At 41.1% G+C, this 24,173-nt stretch overlaps 1 protein-coding gene across 1 annotated transcript in view; it reads left to right on the top strand.

Moving 5' to 3' along the window:
* LOC104831014 (alpha-N-acetylneuraminide alpha-2,8-sialyltransferase-like) overlaps positions 1-23,954 on the top strand; it is a 53,232-nt gene extending 29,278 nt beyond the window's left edge. Inside the window, exons 3-4 of the mRNA XM_010566328.1 lie at positions 17,873-17,982; positions 23,858-23,954. Coding sequence (XP_010564630.1) covers positions 17,873-17,982; positions 23,858-23,954 — 207 coding nt within the window. The remainder of the gene's footprint in view (positions 1-17,872; positions 17,983-23,857) is intronic.
* Positions 23,955-24,173: the final 219 nt, after the last annotated feature.

Here is a 24,173-nt window from a genome sequence, read left to right as displayed (position 1 = left end):
GGCTTTGATGAGTAGCCTTTCCGCCAGAATTCATGGAAGTTCTCTTTCAGAAAGCATTTTCTCTGAAATTATGCTTTCAGGGTCTTTTTCATTTCACTAACATATGCCTAACTACCATTTACTGGCAGTGTACTCCAAATTTCTGTCAGAAGGAGTAAATTTAAAGAGCATGGTTTTGTACTTCAAAATTTGTCTTTTGATTGCCATATCTTTATGTTTTGCCTTCAACAGATGTCTAGCTACTTAGTCGAGGGAGAAAAAAGCTGTCTCTGTAAAAATGATGAGCTGAGTAAAAATGATTTTTTACTTTGGCGGTATGTTAAAAGCAATTTACACTGTGCATTGATATTCTTTACACTCCTTTGGGACTTGTCAAGAATCATTTGTGATAGTTTCATTTGAATGGGGAATAGAAACTTTAATTTGAAAGAGGGAACAGACAATCAGTTATGATAGAGGCTGTATTGCAGCCTGTACGTTCTCTGGGGTTTGGAATCCCCATTGCCTGTGCTTGGAGTGCCATGGAAAGGCTGCTTGCAGATCAGATCCAAAGCATATGTATGATGATGATTATTATTTGATCGGCCACACTTACTTAACATTGTTCTTCAGATATTTTGACATGTGCAGGTGCCAAGTGCTCTGTGTCATTACCTCCAGTGCAGTAGGCTTAAAGGCAGCAGGAACCCTTATGACCTGACCTGACCTCCCAAGTAACTCAAGCTGTAGGGTTCATCTGGTGATTTCTCAGTCTGGTACAGTAGCGGTGCTTCAGCTGCAGCATGTTAGTGCTACAAGGCTGCAGTTACTGTGCTACAGGACAGTTGCTGCTTCTGGATGCAAAAGACTTGTCCTGGTTTCAGCTGGGATAGAGTTAACTGTCTTCCTAGTAGCTGGTACAGTGCTATGTTTTGAGTTCCGTATGTGAAGAATGTTGATAACACGGATGTTTTCAGTTGTTGCTCAGTAGTGTTTAGACTATAGTCAAGGATTTTTCAGCTTCTCATGCCCAGCCAGGGCACCTGACCCAAACTGGCCAACAGTGTATTCCATTCCATGTGACGTCCCATCTGGTTTAGGAACTGGGGAGTGGGGGGCAGGGATTCGCCGCTTGGGGACTGGCTGGGTGTCGGTCGGCAGGTGGTGAGCAATTGCCCTGCGCATCATTTGTACATTTCAATCCTTTTATTACTACTGTTGTCATTTTATTAGTGTTATCATTATCATTATTAGTTTCTTCTTTTCTGTTCTATTAAATCGTTCTTATCTCAACCCAGGAGTTTTACTTCTTTTCCTGATTTTCTCCCCCATCCCACTGGATGGGGGGGGGAGTGAGTGAGCGGCTGCGTGGTGCTTAGTTGCTGGCTGGGGTTAAACCACGACAAGACTCCTTATGATGGAGCATTTACCATACCCCAGTAATGAGTTCCGGTGACTCATTGTTGCATCCAAAATATATCTTATTTCCACCATCCCCAGAAGTACAAATGTGGGAATAGAACTGCTGACTATGTCCATCAAACTGTGCAATACCAAAATACATCACTATAGCTTAAAACACTGGTTTTCAGAAAATTTTCTGCCTAGGTCTACATTGCAGACAAGACATAAAGTGTATTACCTTATCAAATCATTGAAATGTGTGAACAATCGAAACAGAAATTAAATATAACACACATCCTGATTGCAATCGTAATACTGAGAAGTGCTAGCCATTATCCTAAATTTAGAATTCACTGTAGAAAACACAGATTTTTATAGAGAAAATATTTTCGTTTCTATCCCCATGGCTGCTTGGGCTGTTAATTGAATGATTGAACTTGACTTTTGTGCTTCAGGTTCTTTAAAGCACCACTCTGGCTGTGCAAATGGATATAAATTACGTCAGTGTTTAGAGACAATGAAAGTCGGGATCCCTTGAGTGTCCTATCAGCTGTGTAGGATATTACCTCATCTGCTGGGTCAACAAGGAGAACTTGGTCTTCTGTTACGTTTTTTTCATTCATTTATGGAGCTGCTTGTTTAGCTTGATTCTTTGTAACTTTCCCTATTTAAGGCTTATTCCCAGCCATTCCAGTCTATGATTGCATTTTTGTTGTTATACTCTTGCATTATAGGTATATATGAATGTAAAATTACATCATTTGGCACTTTGAAAGTTACTGACAATATTGTATCTACCAATGAAATCTCTGTTGAAAACTCTCTGTGTTGCGGCTTGGTATTTCTCCATGTGTACATGTGCTTCTGGTTAGAAATTACAGACTTTTTTTATCTGACTCTAAGGTGTGACCTTTAGCATTAGAGGTCTGTCCTTCATATCAACCAAATCTACAGGCCTCAGCTAAAACCTTTCTTTCTGTCTGCCTGTGTGTGTCTTCATTTTGGAATACCTTTTTGTGCATGACAGCAGAAAGAAAGGGAGGAGTGCTGAGTGCTGGCTGCCTGAAATCTTGCATCCCACTATGCGATGCTCTTGGAAAGGGTACCTCTTCACCTTTTACTGACCCAATATATGAAACTCCGTGGAGCTATTGCCTGGGCCGCTCGGTGGGAAGAGACAGAGAGGGGTGCTTGTGGAGAAGTTAACTGTACAACGAGGTAGTGGATGTGACTGTGTGTGATATTTGTGAGAGGTTTCTGGGAGGAGAGGTGGGAGTCACACTGTGACTGTGGCGGGAGTCACACTGCAGCTTCTCTCTTTTAACAACCTGTGTGCTTATCAGGCAGGCACACTTAGGATAAAAGGTCCTAAAGCAGGAGAGAATGACTAACTTGTATATTGGTGGCACTGTAGTGGGGGAATGTGATGCTGGGGATGAGTCTCATTCATAATAGCTGAGGCTTGAGAGGTCTGAGAGTGTTTCATCTCAACGCCTGGATGACCTGAAAGAGTACGGCTCCTACTCTGAAGCACGTGGGTTTTGTTCTTCTTCTGTTGTGGGATGAGATCTCCAGGTATGCAGTGAGCTCGTAGCTCTGTGTAGAGTCCTGTACGTTCAATGCAAGTTACTGCAAGTTCAATGGAGCTGTAGCATTTCTTTGATGTAGTGAATTTGGATGTCTGAATTTTAAGTACGAGTGGGAGAAGTGATTTAAACAAAATACTGTAGCCTCTGACCCACTGCTTTGCCAAACTCGATGTGAAAGACTTGCCCATTTTGAATTCTAATGTGGAATCATTGCTAATTTATCTTTAGCATGGTGTTGTAAAACAACCTCCTCTTCACTTCACTGCAATATTTGGAGTGCAGTATCTGCCAGTCAGTTGTATCTACAAGTATCCTCTCCAGGCTTAATGAAACCTTGGTGAAATTTTTCACTGCTTAAATGGAAGCTTTGCAACTAGAGTTTGTTATGAACAAAGGCCACTAATTCATTAATATCCATAAACTTCTCAGCTGAGTCTTGATTTAATTTATGAAAGATTATGAATGTCACAGGCTTCCAAGATTTTCGTACAAAACCTCAATGAAACTCAGTTCTGGTAAGGCTTCACTTTGGAATTTAACTCTGAAATGAACCAATGTGATTTTGAAGGGAAAGAAAAGAAGATATTACATGTGTGAACTTCTATACAGGAAGACTGATCCCTATTATCAGACTCTTAGGCAGTTTTATGTAGTGCTGTTACTCTGCTAGATGTCCAAGGGGCTGAGGGAGTAGGAGTCTTGTGCTGGAGCCTTATCTTTGTTTCCGGGTTGTCCTTTTTGTTGTCAAAGCCCACAGATCTTTCACACCAGCTCAGGAAGGACCATTACCTTTCCTAGGTTTTTACCATCCTCCCCACAAGAGGCTTCTGATTTAGCAAACTTATTAGTGGCATCCAGGCTATCTCTACGCTAGCCTTTAACAAAGATGACAGCCCAACTGATCCTATTTCACACCGAATAAGTGGTGTTAATCCGGGCAACAAACACAGGTGATAACAGAGGTAATGGTGGTATCAGCAATGTTTTTGATAGGACATAGCGCAAGAGCCCTTCTCTTCACCTCCTCTTTTGCTTGCTCTTAGCCTCTGCCCTCAAAACAAGTGCAATTTGTCTTTGGTGAAGCTGCTTCTAGAAAGAACTCTTCTCAGTGTGACACCATGAGACAGGTCAGAAATGTGGCTTCCAGCTCTGGCTTCCAGGCTAGATTATGACCATTACAACTATTGTTGTGGTTGCAGGATGCTAGTGCCACTGCATATGCCATGGCTTCTATGCCCAGGTCCTCTTCTGCCTTGGCATGTTATGTTTTGGCAAATAGCTTCCCTCTCTGGGTGGGCATGCAAAGGACTCCTGGTACAGTTAAACCAGCTATAGCTTTTGACTAAATAACTTGGAGATGTACCAGACAGGTAAGCTTTGTTATGGGTGTTTTACATATAGTAGGCCAACTTCTCTGTGTTGGTGGTAGAAAACAATGAAGGTAAATACCCAAATGTGCCATGCCTTGCTAAAGCAAAGGAGAAGCTGAGTAAAAAAGTTGAGAAAATGTAGGCTATGGCAATCCAAGACAGAGTCACGTTTGTTCCTGGCAAAAAGAGTACAGATCTATGTTGAGGGGCATGAAAATATCATTAGGAGTAGAAGACGGATGCCGTTAAAAAGAATCTATTTAATCTACTTGTTCTCTGCGTATTCTGAAGTCATTACACTCTCATTTACTGGAAAAAGGCACAGTATTGTTAGCTCAGTTGTTAGAGTGGAATGGTCTAATAGTCTTGTTTCTAGGTATCATGAATGGCATAGTCAGGAGACCAGCACAAAAATTGAAGATCTAACTGGTGCACTTGTGCAGAATCTTTACTAGTGATGGTAAAAATACAAAAAGAGAAAAGATCCTAATCAGACTTTCTAATCACAGGTCATATTTTGAGAGATTATATACCTAGGGGGAAAAAAGCATCTTTTTTTCTCTTAAATGTGACATTTTTTAGCTGGATACAATTGAGAAGGAATGGAATGTGCAACATTCACAATGTCCTTTTACAATCATTTTTTTTCTAAGCCTGCCCTTTAAAGGCTATCAGACACGAGTGGAGACCAACACCACTTGAATATCTCTCTTTAACTGGCTGAGAGAGCTCTAAAAATAAACGAGATACTGTGGGAAGATGAAACTAGAGGACACAGTTACATGTCTTACCAAAAGCCAACAACCAGCCTGTGCTGTCTTTTTCCATGGGATTCCTCATGTGAATAAAGAAAGCTAAAGGAAAAGTGAGATTAAGTTTGGGGAGTATCAAAATCAGACAAGTCGGTTTTCAAAGGGTGGAAGATCATGGCAGTTCTTGTATGACTTCTGTCTTTGTAAAAGTATGAAAACTAAAGCAGTATAATGAGTGTAAGAGGCAGAGTGGAGAGGTTTTCTTAGCCAGAGAAACAAGTCTGGCCAAGGATAAGTGTTTAAAAATGCTGTATGGAAGCTGTGGTCATCTGACATGTTTGAATGTTAGTGTTATATGCTAGCAAGTACTGAGAGTGGGCTCAGCATGAGGCTAGTTAATGACCTGTCATCCCTAATGGGGACCCAGAAGTTCTCCATTGATAAACTCCAAGTCCTTTGGCCTTTTACTGCTGTCCTCTTCCTAGTCACAAGGTTCAAATGTTTACTGTTGGGAAACTTCTCTCCCCAGCCTAGTGTTTGAAAGGGGCTGAAGCAGGCCCCAAAAACTAAGTGGAGGGAAGGCCCTCCAGACCTTGAGTAGCTTGCTGATCTGTAGTGCTTAGCATTTGGGGTAATCAATCCAGTGCATTCTTGTTATGTTAATAGCTTCCTGCTGAGTTGAGTCATCTTGACGTTCATTAGTTTGCCCTGGATTTGCTTTTTGTTTGGAATAGCTTTTAGTGAAAAATAAAGTTAGGTTTAGTTTAATAGAGAGCTGAAAAACTATCTGTCGGGCCTGACAATATCTTGGGGGGGGAGAAGAAATTTAAAAAAAAAAAAAAGTAATATGCTGTCCTAGTGGCTGCTGTGGTTTCCATGGTGTTCAGCTGGTAGAAGAGAGTTGCAGTTTATTAAAACTTTAGAGGTTGTCTTCTCCGAATTGCAACCTCTAACGGAGGACAATGCATCATTCTTTTTACCTCTTCACTCAGTGAATGTAATTATACCTCTAAGAGACCTTTTTTGTCCTGACCAAGCGGAATGGAAAGTAGAACGGGAATGACATCAACAAGGCGTGCCGAAAATGGGCCATCAAGAATACAGGGGTTGTATTCGCTCAGAGCAACAGGGTAATCCAGGTGTGAAACAGCATTACGTGCTGTCTCGGAGGCACACAGTTCGCCGTGCCTGCAGTTCTTCAGGTGAAACCCGGACCCGAAGGCTAGCGCTGCCCGTCCTCGCCCGACCCGGGGGGACCTCGGCCGGTCGCGGGGCCGTTCCCGCGGGGCTGGCGCGGCGCGGGGGGGAGCTGGCCAGGGTGCTGAGCCGCGGGCAGCCGGGGCCTGCCCCGCCGGGACCCCCGCTCCCTCCGCGGAGCGCCCCGGCGAGCTCCGCTGGGAGACGGCCGGGCCGGGCCGGGGCACCGGAGCGCCTCAGCAGCAGCAGCAGCGTAGACTGACCGGTTTTCACGGGTGACCCTGCCCGGAGCAGGGAGGTGGGCTAGATCGCCTGAATTGTGAGGTGCTGGAACCGAGGGAAGCACCAGGTCGGTGAAAAAAGGCGTGCCTCTGCGTGAAATTAATTTTGTGCTGTGGTGCCTTTCGGTAGGCTTGCAGTTGCCTCAGTCTGCGCAATTTGACTGGACTTCCGATTCTCAGATTCTGATGCGTGCGCCGCACTGCGGAGAGGGACTTCGGTCTTAGGCTGGGTTTGGTCCCCGAAGCCTAGCCTCCCTGTTTTGCTGCGTTCTCAGTACAGCAGCTAGCCCCAAACAAACTTTTGTGTAGGCCGGCAACAAACAACACTTTCTGTTTGCTTTTTGGGGAACCTACACCCTTATAGAATGAAATGACACTTTCCCCCATTTTAATCTTCTGTTACTGTTTTATTATTGATATAGAAACATTAGCTGTTTATTCAGATCGGTTTATGATAAGTTATTCAAACAAGATCATGAGTTACTGTCATGCCTCTATGTGAAAATACATTTTAAGGAGTTTAGTTTTCATTACTGGAAAAAATAAATAGCTTATGGAAACATCATTGATTCTGTAACTGTAACAGCTTTTCCCCTCTGCCTCCCTGGATTTCTAAACTTCTGTTTTCATAACCTTTAGACATGACATTACGTGGTGCTGCACTTTCCTCTAATTGCTTCCTTGTTTGGTGAACATTCCTTTTTAAACACTTTGGTAGTCAGTCATTATATGTAAATCCTCTTATGCTGCTAACCACCTTTTTTACTTTTCAGCAAGGTCTTTTAACCTTGGCTCTACATTTCTGCAGAAAGACTGCCCTAAAGAAACATAGTACTCTAAATGAAGACCTATACCCTTGTTTTACGTGCAGTCCTTAAAATCCCTTGTGTTGTTTTCTTTTCTTTGCATGCTATTATTGGCTTTTCAACTCTTACATGTCAACTTTTCTTGTGTTGTTAGTTACATGAGCCAACTCACATGCCATCTAGGTTTGTGGATGAAAGATAGGCTTAAGATGTAAGATACAGATTGATGCAGGCTGCTGACCTGGCCCACATATAATGGCTCTTTGGAGCTGGGTACATTTATTGATTCCTCAGACTGCTGCTTATTTCTTAGTGTATCTTATGTGTTTGGTTTGACTGTGTGCTGTGGGAAGGGAAAAAATGTGGTTTCTCGCTTCTCGGGATTCATGCCATTGTTTCATCCAATTCAGTAGTGCATTTAAATGAACCCACTGTATTTGTAAGATGATATTACGTGTTGATTTTTTTTTTAATGTTTCTGGGTAGCCCAATATCATAAAGCTTTTTCATCCAATCACTACCGATAAACTATTCTAAACACCTAGAAACACTAGAGCCCCTAAAATGTTTCCTAGCTAACCTTTCTGTGTTGTGGTTCCCTTTGCTGTTTGTCTACATTTACCTAATTGGAATCGGAAGGAATTATTTGGTTTTTAGCATAAGAAAGATCAGTGAATAAAGCTGCATCTATATTGTAAAATTTGGAATTTTCAAAGTCTAAAATTTGTCTTAAAATAGTTAGATATTTCCTCCTTATCTGTAAGTGGAGCTTTCTTAAGAGGCTTAATTTTTCTCATTAATAGAGAAGGCAAAAAAAATCTTCAAGTATTAAAAAAAGTCAGCAGTCCTTCCATGCTGCCAGAAACCACTCTCAGTGTTTAAACTCCACTCAAACTCTAACTGCAAATTTCCTAGAGAGATCAATCCTTGCTAGTTGTCTTTGATGTCTTTTTAACTAGTGATTCTTAACAGACGCCACTGAGTCTTCTGAACTGTTTAGAGGTAAAGCAAAGGCAAGAAACATTTTTTTTTTTTATTAGTGGGTCTTTTCTTTGTAGAAGCTTATTGTTTAATATACTAGCTAAATGGAAGTGTATTGCTTTTAAGACAGCCTAAAAAAATAAAAGTCAAAGCTTTAAACTTCAGTATCTATCACATTATAACTAAATCCATATTTTGATGCCTGTATAAGTTGATTGATTTCCTTTGCTGCAGCTCCTTATTCATATTGGTGGGATCAGAGGGCCCTCAGGAATTCAGAGAGCCATTCCTTTGTTTAAGTGTTATTGTCTTCTATACAAGTAGAATTGGAAGCCCTTTGTATTTTTTACGAGCTGAAACTAACCTTATTTATTGCACATACCGTGTGCTACTAATAAGATATTAGAGAACTTGTGTTTCTATAGCTGAATGAGCTTTTTAGTAAATCAACCGCATACGTGCAGATGGGTCTCCTGACACCCTCTTCAGAGCCCTCCTGCGTGCTGTCTTTCCTACCCCCACCCACGTTCAATGCAGGCTATTGTTGCATTTCACAATTATTTGTATTCTGCTCATGCGACTGTAGAAACATTCATCCTGCATCAGTTCTGCAGGGTTAGGATTGATCTTAAAATGCTTAGGAACTGTGTGTTTGATTGTGGATTGGTCCTGGCAATAACCTTGCACATGCATGAAACGCTGTTGAGAAATCCTTTGTAAAGCTGGGAAAATGAGTGAGTAGTACCCCTTACTGAACAATAATTCGTCTTGCAAAATTTCCAAGTATTTTCCTATCTTTGCTGACTGCGTATTGTCCCATGCTCTCACAAGAGAATAATTCAACATGAGAGTACATTGTCTACTTATTCCTACACCAGGCATAAGCAAGCAGATACCCTGCAATTTTCCCTATTCTCTTTTGGTTTCAGCTTGTTACTGTTATTCCATCCTGAAATTGCTGAGGGAGAAAGTACAGTCAGAGTTGGAGGACTTTGTCACTGGGCAATCATATTATTTGTTTTCTGTCTACATTTCTCTAACTGGAATATAACAGTTATTTACTTTAACAAAAACTTTTGTGCATAAAAGTTAAAATGTGCCTATATACAGTAACTTCCTCAGCTAGGAAATTGTACACTGCAATGCAGGAAATTAATTTAAAAGTTTATACTGCATTTTCCCAGGCCTGAAGAATAACTCATTAAACACTCATAGAATAGTAACTACTCCTGCTGTTTAATAGACATGCATGACATTAAAAAAAAGTAGGTTTTCCCCATGAAGTGATGATTTGTGCTTACCCTTGTTTCCATGAAACATCTAGTCAAAACTCAGAAACGTTTCAATGCACTTTTTTTGACATAAGCTTAGAGCATTGTATCAATGCAGCCCTGGCATATACAGTTTGATATACTTAGCTTTCTCTCTTCTGCTCAGACTTGGAGCAGATTAAGAAAGGAACAGGGAAAAAGTGGAGGATGGGCAAACAATTCAAAAGCAGCATCTGAAAGTTAGGTCTCTAAGCCCAAAAGATAAGGGGTTGCTGCTAAGCATTCAGCACAGTGCAGTATTAAATAACCACTGGGATACCTGCTGTGTCTGCATGTCTTTCTGCCATAGAGTGCCAGTTAACTGGGAGGTGAATTGCTGCCTGGTGTGTAAATGCTGTACAGTTCGAGCATATAAATCTGAGTCAGTTGAAATCTAAGTGGGAGGGTGTTGTGTACCTACCTCCGGAGGCGCTGGCAAAGCAGAGCAGGGCTGAGAATCCCACACAATGGATTGTGTTTTCCTCTAAGCTTGTCGTGGCATCTGGTGATGTCAGGTGGCCAGGTAAAAGGAAGGATCTGCTGAGTGTTTCTGTGGCTGTTGGCAGAGCTTAGTGATTTGACCTATGAATCAAAGCTTATCCTTCTTATCACACAGAACTCAAAAAAGAAGAAAATCAAGTGAGTTATTCAAGCATATGAGAAGGTGGATAGGGGAGCCAACAGTGGCAGTTATTTACAAATTTTGGTCAAGCTGTTTCTCAAAGAACATGTGCATTATTATTTGTACAGTTTATGTGGGACTGGGTTGCTCCATGGAACATCTAAATGCAGCTATTTGGAAGGAAGCGCAAGTCCTTCCTGAGGCCTCCCTGTTGTGGAAATGTTGAGAGGTGTAACATCTTCCAGAATAAGAGACACCCTTCCTACCCTCAGTAGGCTGAGTTTCTTTTTTTCCTTTTTATAGTTTTTAATCCAAAGTTTTGGGGTCCTAGTGCATTGAAGGTCATAAAGTTTGGATCCAGAAATCTTCCAGAACTTTGGAATTTCCCACCCTTTAATGTCTCTTTGTCTTATAAAGAACTCCCTTCACATTCCCAGAGTATTCACTGTTTGAAATACTGTTTATGATATACCATCAATAGTCTGTTTTCTAAAATAAACCGTTACAATCTCCAAATGTGTTTTTTTGTTTTGTTTTGTTTTTAAATAATCCCTACACTATGCTACCCTGGCTATAAGAAGGCTGATTCCATTGAACGAAATGCCACAGTAGCAATTTGAAATGTTCTTTTAATTCATGGCAAGTACTCACTTGCAATAACTTCATGCTGGGTGGAAAGCTATTAGAGAGCACACCGTTTTGAAGTTCCTACTTAAAGTACAGCTTGAACTAAAAGTGACTGCCAGCTAGTTCCTGGTACTCTACATTTTTTGTGAATATGCAGGTATGTTGCAAAGTGTTCTTTCTTTTGTGTGTGGTTGCTCTGCAGTTAATATCCCATGTATCCTTTTGGATAGAAGAGGGTTTCCTGCAGCCGCAGAGCACTGTGTTCAGTCTCCTAAGTGGTCTTTTGCCATCCTGTGTCCCCGTATAAATACTTCATGAGATAGTTTCCATGAGCTTGAATGCTTAATTCCACTTCAATCCTTGATAAAGACACTGCTGGCATGACTGAGACGTGCTTGCATGGTACTACAGAGAAGCTCGCCCCACCTGGACCACTTCTCTTTTGCGCATGCAGTGAGCTTCAGGTTTTAAAATTTGTTAGTTGGCAGTGCCTCTGTGGAGCAAGGAAACTATTAAAAAAAAAAAAAAAAGAAACTGAAGAAGGTCACTGGAGGTTCATTTTAAGATCTCTTTCTTATCTCTTAGAGGGATTTCATAGTCACTGTCACAGTTTCTTCCTGTCATAATTGCTTTGTAATCAAATATTGGGGTTTGGTGGTATCCAAGTCCAGAATTTGAAAAACCATGCTCAGCTTATTTATTGATATTCGTAATTATCATACACAAAAAGGACAGTGTGCTACATACATGGGATCAGTCTGGCAGGGGCTCTATTCTGATCTGTTCCATAAAATAACTGTAAGTACACTTATACCTATCCCTCTGCTTTGTGACAGCATTACTACAGAGGCAAAGTTTTCGGCTTGCTTCCTGCTTAACATTTCACACATTATTTCACATATTAGTGGAATATAGAGAATTTTGTATGAGTTATAGCTAACACACAGATTTAGCAAGTCTCAGTGGAACATACATTATGATTCTGACAGATTTTGCACATGCGAAATATAGCTTTCAACAGTTTCACTAATTTGCTTTTGTAATACAGCTTTGCATGAACACAAAATTATATGGCATTCAGTAAATCTGCCACTAAAGTATTGGTGTGGTTTCTTGATATGTTAAAATGCATGCATCTTCCAGCCCACAACATTCTCTCAAGATTTATGATATAGGTAAGATTTTCTCCCTTGCCAGCTCTCGGACACTTTCATTCTCATCCATGTTTCTTCTGTTTCTCTATACAGAAGTGGATTCTAAATTACTTTTAAAATTTTACATGCGTTTCAGACTTTGTACAGTTATTTCAATCAGTAACTACAAACAGAAAGGCCAGGCTGAAAATAGGTTTATAATACAAAAAGCCTGAAGTCATGAATTACTACATGCAAGACCTTTTAGATAACAGTGCACCCAATTTTAAAGGTAATCTTCCTGAAAAAGAAGTCCATCTTTTATTTTTCAAAATTTTCATTTTTCACTTGAAAACCCCCAAACCCTAACCCTAAGCATTTTTTTTTGGTGGAAACAGTTATTTTCCCAAGAAAATAATAATTACTTCTAAAGGATAGAAAGCAGAAGGTCAGTTGTCTCCCTGTGGTGGCATAGTGTAGGAGGTGGACAGAAAAGTCCTCTCTCTTTCAGGAGGAGCAGCTCCTCCTGACCTCCATGATGTTTATTACCTTACCGTCAATAGTCACTCCTTGCTCTGAGCTCCTGTACCCGGGTCAGGGCAGGTTTGGAGCAGTTTGGTGGAGAGGAGTGAGTGAAATGCAGGGAACCAGAGCCACCCTCCACATTCCCCTATAGAGAATACGCCATCCCTGACACTGATGTTTTTTGGAGCCAGTTGCCGTCAAGCTGTCGTGTCTTGACAGCTCTGTAGGAGGAACAAAAGGCCCATCAGACCGAAGATGATTTGTAAACAATGAAGGAGGAGCATTTGCCACCCTGCCATGTCTGACAGTGTAAAAAACCAAGACCACGTTACCTGTGGCTGACACGCAGAGAGCTATCCTTCAAAGTGTCAGCTGCATCCTTATGCAAAGGTGCAAGAAAATGTTTTATTAAGAGCTGAATTTGGCTTATCGTTAACTCTCAGGGTTTTGCTGGCTCCTTAGGAAAATCAGTAGAACAACGCCCTTCTCATCAGGATGCTGCCTTCTCAAAAGGGACAGTAAAATCACAGCATCTCTTGCAAATTCAAAATGCTTATTTAAAAAAACCATTTTTTTCTAATTTGCGTTCTCAGTATTTTCAGTGTTTGTGACATCTTCGGCATTAAATCAGAGGCCGAATGCTGTAATTTTTCCTGTTTTCCCAGTAAGAACTTGGTTGCTGATTAAAGTCTTTGGCAGGGAGTGGGCAACAATTAATGCATTAACAACCTAACAATGAAATCAAAGTGAATTAGAGCAGCATTATCTCAAATAAATTATATTTTGTTAGTACTGTGTAATGTTCTTTTAACTGATGACAAGGATTTATTTCTACTTAGATGAATGATGAAACTAATCAGTGAATTGCTGGATAGACGCTTTGTTAAATTAGTCCCATATTCAATTGGGAGTCTTTAATCTATTGTTTTGTGTGCTTATTTGTCATTGAATTCTCAGGGGGATATGCAGGTTCTTCTTTCATTTACATGAATATGAACTAGAACATCTTCATTGATTATCGGCGGAGTTTCATTGTTTTAGCCAGGGAAAATGAGACAATGGGCCTACCATCTTTGGTTTTATTTGGAGATGCCTTTTAAAAACCACCTTACAAAATCGTTTTTAAAGTTATTTGAAGCTTACTTTTAAAGGGAATTTATCCCTCTTATTTCCAGTAGGCAAGGTGGTTTTAGTTAATAGTATTTGCAAATTCTGTGGTAATAATTGCTTAAAAATGGGGATGAGTTGGTCATTTGTTTTTAAATTTTCTCTATTATACTAGATCAAATGATGCTGCACTATTTTTTCTACTCTACCCACAAGACTCTGGCTGTTCATTAAAATTTTATGAATGAAGAAAATAACAAATGTGTTGATAATGAAAATAACACTTTCAGGAAGCTAATATTAATGGAAATGCTTTTGTTACAACTTTACAGTCCAAAGCTAGCATTTGTTAGGCCAGCTTACAACTGAGCTTTTTGTGAGCATTTAGCATAAGTGACAGCTGGGTTCCCACAACGTGAGAACTTTATATGCTGTTAACTATGAACTGACAATTTGCCTAGCAAAGAGTTATGCTGTGGGAGGTAAAGAAGGAAAGCATGAGAAGGTTTTTGTAAGTCCTGTGAAACGTATTTTGCCAGTAATAGAAACCTAGAAGCAAACTTGGGTTTACTATATCGTATTATCTCCAAATAGCACCATCACCTTAAAAATATAACACTCTTGGTTCAAAATTGCCTTGTACTGAAACTACAAGTAATGCCCAAGTCTATTTTACAAAAAGGTAAAACTAGTTTAACCCTGGAGCAAATTGTAGCATTGTTCTAACCCCTTCAACCCCAACATAACATTAAAAAAAATCTGAAGGCAGATCACCCACACCATGAAGATAGCGTAAGATCACTTGGCACGAGGAAACAAATCGTTATCGGAGTCCATCTTTGATGTTTTTTACCCTTAGAGGAAAAAAATAACTCCAGGTTTTGATAGTTAATTATTAAATTCAACTCCACAGTGCATACCGTGACATGCTAGCAGTAGGAACAGCTAGAGGATGCAGAGAAACATCTTGAAAGCCCAGGGGTGATGTGGAAAGCTAGTAACAAGCTGAGTGATTCTGCTGTGTTAGGGCTGGAACTACCTTTTGGTTAATTGTGTTGCCATTTTGCTTAAGCTGTTTCCATCTCCTATTTTGGGCAGCCCAAAGGCAGGCATGAGTTGAATGCTTATGGGAAGTCACAGAAGGAAGCCCACAGCATTTTAGCTTTGAAGAGCCTCTAAGTGCCTTTATCTGTGCTGTCTGTCCCATGAGCATCCTTTGGGTGTGGAGGGGAGGGCAGTGTGCCATCGCACTAACGTCCTGCAGCGGGTTGGGTATGCTGCTGCTAACTAGATTACAGGATCGTGATATCCTAACAATTTCAAAGCTGAAGAGCCTGTTCCTTTGAAAGAGGGAAAAGATAAATGCCTTTCGTAGACAGGAAAAGGGGCCATATGTTTCATAGTTGCTTATGGGTAACACTTGAGCTTAAGACTTGTGTGATTCGCGTATGACCAGGCAGTTTGTTTGGGCAGGGGCTCAGGGCAGAGTTCCTGAAAAGCCCCTGCAGTCTCAGCAGCAATACAGATCTGTGATTTAAATGTTTGAAGAAAAGTCATGTGCAAGATCACAAATTCAGGTTTCTCCCAGGTCGTCCTAAGCAGTTGCTCTTCATTAAGCTCAAAACAGCTGAAATGCCACCAAGCAGCAGGGACAGTTAATCCTTAGGCCTTTACTACCCCCCCGCCCCACCCCGTTATGGTACTGGAACTAGGTCTTTTGCATAATGTCTGTAGAAAGTTTGTAAGTATGGTCTTCTGGAAAATGCATCGGTTGAACATCCTAAGCTAAACGGTGGCATGTAGAGTCTGTCCGATGTGTGTGCCATGTCCTGAATTTTCAGTACTCGCTGGGGGAGGCAAAAGCTTCTGTGGGCTCTTGTGGGCATAGTGGCTTTTCAGAGAGAACTGTGTTCAGTCTGGTTTTCCTCCTATGTCCATAGAGTGAGTGGATTTCTTCGCAGGTTAGGCAGAGGGACAACCACCATGGTGAGTCTGTCTGCCCCTTCTTCTTTCCTTTGGCTCCCTCAAATCACCCTGGCAGCCCTGATCTTGTTCTTTTGTTTGTTGGACTCTCTGAAAGACAAGAGTTTCAAAGCTTCACGTGCTTTTGGAAACAAAAGTATGTATGCAAATGACAACTAATATTATCATCTTTGAGTATAACAGGATATAAGCCTCCCTTGAAGGACAGCAAGTCATCTCAAGCAATATCAAAGGCTGTTTGCAACTCACAGAATTTTGAAGCAATCAGTAACTCCTAAACGTTTATTTTGTGGGTCTAAAGCCACTCAACATGTGCTAAAGCCACAGAATTTATGTGACAGAGTGTCCACAACTGTTAAAAGCAAAAGTTAGTGGCTGCTGCCTTTGTCACAGCCTTGCCTTTGTATAACTAGCTGTCTTGGCAGAAGCTTTGATATATCTTGAATAAGAAAGGTACTGTTATTCGTAAAACATGTCTTCTACATTTCCTCTGATTCCCCTCTCTACCCCCTGCCATGCCCCTCTTTACTGCGTATGTGAGCTCTCATTTGGTCAGGGTCACCTTAGAGATGAGATGTCCTTTGAATTTCAAGATACGCTCCTAGTTCGATAACTGTGTAAATTAAAAAATGTTCTTGAGAAGGCAGATGCAGGATGAGAATGCAGATGCATACTTAGTATTGCTCTCCTGTGCTATCACTGGGTTCCTAACAGTGGCCAGGCCTCAGGAAAGTAAAATTTATTTTTCTGCTTTAGCATATCTTAATCCAGAGTTAGGATAAGAAAAATGCTTTAATGTTTTTTATTAGAAAGGAGGTTGTGGCTTTATCCTAGCTGAATGGCATCTAGTTTGCTGAGAAAAGAAGATTAAGCAAATAAATCTAAGGAAGGAAAGAAATAAGACGTTAGATATAAGTCTTAACAAGTATAGAGTTTGTGCTGTAACGCTGGGTCTGTTTCCTGGACCATGTACAGCGTCGCAATGCCTGGTGAATACATGCTGCAATGTTAGACGTTGCTCTGTACATGTAAGTGAGGACAAGTGCTGCCACCGTTCTACCTTGTCCTCCTGGAGAGGAGAATTGTTTTGCGATGCATCCTGTCACTGTGGCATTTGCATTCTTGGAGGCACGTGCAGCAACTTCTGTTTCTGCTGCCAAGTCAGGTTTTGACAGGTTTGATAAATAAAAAAACCCTGCACAGTTTTTTGCATGAGGAGAATATTAACTCTTGTATTGCAGACAAATTCCATTCTATAACGAAATCACACTGCTTTAAATTCACATGTCTTTTCACCACCTTTTTTTTTTTTTTTTTTTTTTTTTTATTTATATGCTGGGCTGTACTGATGCACTGTGTGCTGTTTAAATGACTGTCCTGACCTCACTAAAGGTGAATGACTTGGGGCTGACAGGAAGATGTCCCACCTGTAGTTTTGAGAGTCTCTGGAATGAAGAAGACTATACAGATCTAATTTATTACTGCGTTTGATGTCTAGGATAGCATGACAATTTGACCTTGCACTTCTATGCCCTGCTAAGTGGCTACAAGAGCTCCTCAGTTAAAATGATCCCTTTCTAATTTTAATTTATGCTGTGTCTGGGCAGCTGAGTGTTTAAGGAGCTGTTGTCAAGCTCTAAATATCTTTGCCTAAGGCTTTGGAGTGACCCGTCCCAGCGACACAGCCATGGAGGGAGGCAGGGTGACTCCTGATCCCAGCGCCGTTCTGTCATCACCTCGTTCCCTGTTCCTTCCTTCCATTTTTTTCCCAGAGCTCTCTTTTGTATATCAGCTCAGGAAGGTCACTTTCATGGATTTTTTTTTTTTTTTTTTTTTTTTTTTATTTTCCCCTGCTTGTCTTATTTCCCCTGTGTCCTTGCAGCTTGGCTAGAAGGCTCATTCTGACCTGACTGCCTGGCTTGGTCAGTATCTGCATAAGGACTTAAGGCAGTTTTGTTTTTTTCAGAGATGTTGTTATCTTCTGTATCACATTTGCTGTGTCCTGGTTTGGGGAGTGGGGATAAGAACTGTCCTGTGTCTACTTACCAGCTAATTTCTGTACTTTGTTCCCCCCCCCATAGCTCTTAATTCACCCTTTTCTTTCGTCACTTTGAGCCCTGCCAGCTCCCCGGGTTCTCCAGGAGCGGCTGCTACAAAGATGTGTGTGTTCTCTTCTGTAAAACTGGTCCTTGTTTTGTGTTGCTAGGCTACTCCCTTCCAGCTGCCACTGAAGAAATGCTCCGTGGTGGGAAACGGTGGAATCCTGAAAAAGAGCGGCTGCGGCAAACAAATAGATCAAGCAGATTTTGTCATGCGGTAAGACAGAAACCTCAATGACACATTGTCTCCCCTTCCCCTGCTAAGTCTTGGACTTTTCAAAGCTATTCAGTTGAGATTAATCAATTATAATTTGCCTTGTTTCCCCAACCCCCACCACTTTGCAGGATGCTTTACACAAGTGATTTGGGTGAAAGTTGAGGAGAGGCAATAGAGTTTGGACTGGCTTCTGCAAATGGGTGTGTAGTGTGGGGGCAATCTGTAGATGGATAGATTGAGGTTGTGACATTGTGCAGCATCACAGAGAGGGACTGAAGAGCTGCTTTTCTCTTTAATTATGCCATCTTAGGCAGGGTCTCATCCTGCAATGTGCTCTGTCCTTTGCAACTCTAAATGCCGTCATATGCAACCCACTGAACTCAAGATGAGTAGGTACTGATTTATGGGGCAAGGCTTAAGTAGTAAGTTGGAACAAGCTAAAATGTTCCTGTGTTTTTCTTCCCTCAATATTGAATTCTGGCTGACTGTCTGAGGAAAGGCCAAACCTCTTTGCTTGATGCAAGGTTTTTGAGATTCCTCACATCTCCTTTTGCTCCAGCCTTCCTGAAGTTATAAGAACTTGTCAGGAGGGATGTTGAACTAGCTACTGCTTTTGTGATTGAGTTTGGCACTTTCTAGGTCTGCATTCTTCAAGGAAGAAAGACAGAAATTAGTTCCTCCCTGTTAAACATGAGCAAGAAAAACATTGTGGGGGAGAAACTGGAGGAATGCTCCTAAAGAGATGAGAAATGAAGTTTCTTTGGGTTTTGAGGTGGATGCATAATGAACACCCACTTTAGCAAGTCTCCTTATTAGATCCTGATGGCTTATTATAAAGCCATACAAATTTGCTGCAAACCAAACTGTAATTTCTGGTTTGCATCTCAAAGACCAAAAATGCCTTCAATGTTAAAGCAAAGAAATACAACAAACTAAAGGCAAAAGGAAACGTATACTTAGAGCATTCGCAGAAGATGTAAGGCACAGGGGGAGAGAGGCAGTGTGCTGATTGCCATTACTGCAAAACTCCTTAGGTGTTCCACAGACTAAATATAAGAAACTGCAGGGTATATACTGTGGTAATATTATCTAGATGCAATGGGAAATTGAAATGCTGCAGGAGCAATCAGTTACAAAAACAATAGAAACTTTTTTGAAAAAAACAGCCGTTGTTATAGCTTGATCAGAAAAATCCTTTTCTCTCCAGGGAGGGTAAAGCAACCATTATCTGTACAGAAGTTATTTTGAATTGGAAATAAGTGATGGGGAGAATCCTGCAAAAATCCCAGTAGCTGCCTGCAGGCTCCATTGTATTAGTGATGTGCAGTCATATTTATGGAAAATGTTTCAGTTCTTTTGGGTTAGAAACTAATACACCACTGGGAGAAAATATTTTTATAGCAGGTGGAAGACAGGATTTAGTTGATCTTTTCTAAATCTGATTTCTATAATCTAAGAGCTGAGAGAGAAAGAGCACAGTAGTGACTTGCATAACGTGGTTTTTTTTTTTTTTTCCCCCAAGAAATTTGTGTAGTATCTTTAAAGTATTTCCGCAGTGTGAAATGTCATGCCAGGTTTTTCCCTTGTTCTTTTCTTCCATTCACATGGTTTTTGATTTCACTTACGTGTGTTTTCATAAGGTCTGTCATATGACTGCAGCCATCTTCTCTGATATATTGTAATCACTGAGGTTAATTAATGAGTTTAAACTCATCTCGTTGCTGAGCATCTTCTACACACACAGTTGTACCAACATAGAGATTAAAAGAGCAGCAGTTTTCAGCCCCTAAGGCATAGCACACTGCATCTGCAATGAAAAAGGTGCATGGCATATGGTCTACTTGTTTAGGTAGTGTGGTTATAATAGGCTCTTCTTCTGATACCTGGCTGGTTTTCAAGTTTGTAATCCTTATTTCTAAGAAAAAATTTTGATTTGCCCCCTCCTTTCCTGCTAATGCTTATCTTAAGACAGAAGTCTTGGGTGCTAAACCCTAAGCAATGTTTTTGTCTGTATTTTGACAGAAGACACACATTTTCTTGGCATTAGATTTTGAAGAAATATTTCTACATCTCACAATTCTCCCTTTCCCCCAACCGCTTCCCATGGCTTTGCTGTGGTTTGTACATCTCCCAGAGAGAGGGTTTCTCTTTGTAAAATATCAGGGGATTGTGAGGAGTTCTCTGAGCTGTTTGCTGGTGAAGTGATTCCAAAACTAGAAGCAACTTGTCACTATTTCAAGTTGACTAGTGGCTGTCCTGGTTTGGGGAGGCCAGGCTGTTATCTTTTAATCACGCTGTGCCATGCCATCTGGCAATACCAGCCCAGGTGGAGCTGGGGAGGTTAAACGTGGTGGCACTTTGGAGCTTGTAGACAAGCAGAGAAACATGGCTTTCAGCTGCCTTATGCAATTATTGTCTTGACGTTGGCCAAGGTGCCACAAAGGAATAAAAATGAATGTCTGCAATTACATGTTAAATTCATATTAGTCCCTAATGTTTAGTATATGTGCACATACAACATTCTAAAATAGCTAGATAGTCACATACATCTACCAAATGCACATGCATCAGCCAAGTTGCCTGGATTTTCTGCACCTGTGGGACATGGACTTCTGGCTGGGCCAAACCCAGAAGAGCCATTTCTGCCCACTGAGGGTTGAAGGATCCCTCTCATTTTACCCTTGTGGCTGTTTCTACCTATTGAGTTGGAAGGTCTCAGATGTGAACAAGGCACACATGGACTGCTGTACCTGTTGATGATTTCCAACCCCCGCCCCGCCAAAGGCTGGGTCTAAGTCATATTGGTCTTCTACGTAGAAGGCCAATATGTTCCACTCTTCTAGTTAGGCTTGTGTCAAAAATGCTGGCCTGAAATGCTCTCCTGGTACCTCCTTCTTTCCTGCACATTCATGTACTTATTCCTCAGTACGAGGAGCAAGGGTAAGATAATTAAAAAGAAGTTTCTTAGGATGAGTCTTTTGTTTCTTGGCATTCCTCACCTGCACAACACTCACCACTCTGCTGACCTGTACAAGAAAATAATCTGAAAGGCCAAAAAGTGTCTGTCAACCAACTGATTTCTTCCAGTTTCTTCTGCATACTCAGGCCATTTCTTAATATTTTATGCAGAACAAGGTGGGAGTGAGACTTGCTGATGAAAGGAATTAGATGTGTTTAAATAATGCATCTGGGACTGGCTTGTGAAAGAAATTTCATTATTGAGATGTTAAGATGATAAAAACTAGGGAGATATCTTTGTCCTTCATAGTGCTTTTAAATAAACTTCAACCAAAAATGGCTTCTTAAAAGCTTGCCCTATGAGTTTGTGTTAATTCAAATCAGAGAGCATTAAACTCTAATCTGCCAGAGGTCATTTATGCCGCCTCTCTGCTCTGAGGCAAAGCACCTATTTATCTTGCTTCACAAATATTTGTTTGACCTGCCATTGAAAACTGCTGCTGAGAGGGTTTCTACAACCTCTCCAAATGGTATTAATCTGATTAATTTTTATCCTACCCCGTGCAGGTGCAGGAAGCAACCTATTGCTGCCTTTATGTATTTATTTATTTAATTTTATGTAAACATTTTTCAATTTTTAAGGTTTTATCATTCTTTATGTCTGGGAATTAAGTTTCCCCTGTGCTTCTACTCTTTCTTTTTTCTTTTTTTTTTCCCTCAATGATTGCAATTTCTGAAACCTCTTATTTTGATTCCTCTTTTCTGGCTTCTTTTTGTCTAGCTTATCTTAAATTGCGGTAGTCCAAACTAGAAGCTGTTTCCTACCTGAGATCTCAATGCGTTGTGCACATCTTAACAAATATAGTAATGAAAAGGAGAAAATGTTTCTGGAGATTTTATTTTTCTTGGTGAACGTGGCTGAATTCTGCTATGTTCCATATAGGTGGGACTTTGCTGTCCTCCTTGGCATTTCCTGATGATGCGAATTTAAGAATATGGTTTTGAGAGCTGGTATTTGTATGCAAATACATGAAAATTAGGACCACTGTGTTTTTTTCTTAGGGAATGTGGGATGTTTTGCGTTAACCAACATCTCAGGGAGTGTATACCATGTGCACACTAGTCCCCTCTTCGGGCACTGGTATTGCACAAAGCAGTGACATGTGGAGGTGCAGCCAGGAATTTGTGCAGCCTGGTTTGCTGCACTTTGCTGTCGCAAGCACCTAGATCCTTTCTCCGAATGCTGCAGAAGTCAGCAAAAATGCCAAAGGAGGCAGCGACTACTGTGGAAGCGAGGGCTTTCCTTGTGACGACACTGACTTTCCCAGCGCGGCGGAAGCATATGGGACTCAAGGGTTTCATGACTGACCCTGGCTGCCTGGAAGACGCGTGCTGAAGTGGCATGCGACAGAGTTTAATGGAGAAGACGGTGAGGAAAATGATGGAGCTCTTCACAGGTGTAAGACCAGCAGCAAAGGTCTGGTCTCCCTGGTACCGGGAGGAGAAGTCGTGAACGTGAAACAACTCTCTGTGCCGCTGGCCACCGTCTTCCAGTGCTGGGCCCTCGTCCTCTATGGGAGTGGGTGTCTGCAGAGCTGGAAGCAACCAGGGGCTGCTTGACGCTCTTCTTTAGGGTCAGCGTTTGCTGAGCGTGCGCTGTCGCTGGGAGCAGGAGGAGGCAGGGGCTGGCGCCCGAGCGTGCCCCTCACCTTTCCTTACCTCCTGCGCTCTGCCTCTGTGCTGTGCTTTTTCGGCGTGCTGCAGAAAAACAATGGTACCAGCACGTGAAAATGGGGACGTCTTAAAAGTTGGAGGGCAAATTTGGCTGTGGAAGAGCCCAAAACTTTTTAAAAAAATTCAACAAAACCCCAAACAACAACACAAAAAACTGAAAGTCTTGTTCTGAAAAAATTCCAAATTCAACTTTTCTTTGAGAATCTTGTTTCATTTTTGGCCTTTAAGCATTAAAAATATTCTTCATATCTTTGATTTAGAAAGTTGGATGAATTTGAAATGAAAAATATGGTTTTGACACCAATTTTTGGTGTAATTTCTACATATTGAGTAGATTTCTCCTGACTGTAGTTTCCTGAGCAGTGCATAGGCTTGGATGCTGTTGGAATATATTTTCATCTTTATCTACTGCACCTGCCTTCTCCTAGGTCTTTACTATGGAGCATTTAGGACTGTTCATTGTCTGGAAGTTTCTCTCTACTACTGTTTTTTGGAGTTTTGTCTCCCTGCTTTCCAAAATAAATTTGCTTAGTTACTTTCTCTTTATTACATTATCACCCTACCCACCAGCACAAGACTGAGAGCAGAACTGAGATGCACATATTTAAATAGCCACTTAAAATTTTTCTCTGTGTTTTCTTGGTAAATTTTGCACGCTGAAGATACCCCGCAGTGCAATATTAAAAATGCCAGTTGCCCGTTGTTTGCAAGATGTGTGTAATGCTTGTAATACCACAGAGTGGTAACAGTCTGGAGCCTGATGCTGGTAAACAAGGCAACAGTGAAAAACAGAACTTTAAAAGAGTTTGGGGAAAAAAAAAGTCTTTGCTATAGATAATAACAGCCTCTTCCACAGCCTTTCAGCCTGTTGGAAATGCCAAGTCTGTGTCTTTGTTTCTGCTTAGTAGTTACATAGGATCATCTCTGCAAAAAGTTTTATTTCTACATTTCCCCCCAATCTGGTACAAAAATGTCCTATTGTGCTTATAGGTGTGGTACAGTAGGGAAAGTCTGTAGCTTGGTCTAGTATTTATACAGCACTTTTCCATTTTCTGACAGCTTGCCTTTTTTTCAAAAAAAACCAACACAAACCACCTGCAAACTTGCATATTAAAAAAGACTGAGGTTGAAGCCTGTCAATCCTGAATGTCATTTAAAATCTTGACTGTCTTTCTGTGCACAGGTGCAACCTTCCTCCTCTATCCAGTGAATACAGCAAGGACGTTGGATCGAAAACCCAGCTGGTGACTGCAAATCCCAGTATAATTCAGAAAAGGTAGACAGCATGTTGTTCCTTCTCTGGATGGGGGAAACGAAAAGAAAAATGGTTCATCTGTGTTATAGACATTAGCATGTCAGAGTTATGTTCTTAGTGATCTTCTGATCCTGGTAAAGGATCTGGAAGAGATGAAATGGCCAGTGGTTTGGTGTTAGGTGAAATAATCCAAGACTAAAACCCTGATCTTTTCACTGTAAGCAGGGAAACTAAGGGAAGCTGG

Source organism: Haliaeetus leucocephalus, unplaced genomic scaffold (genome assembly GCF_000737465.1).
Source record: "Haliaeetus leucocephalus isolate CR32 unplaced genomic scaffold, Haliaeetus_leucocephalus-4.0 Scaffold206, whole genome shotgun sequence".
Classification (NCBI taxonomy): Eukaryota; Metazoa; Chordata; class Aves; order Accipitriformes; family Accipitridae; genus Haliaeetus; species Haliaeetus leucocephalus.
Note: the sequence above shows the minus strand (reverse complement) of the source record. Positions and strands in the feature narration are given on the sequence as shown.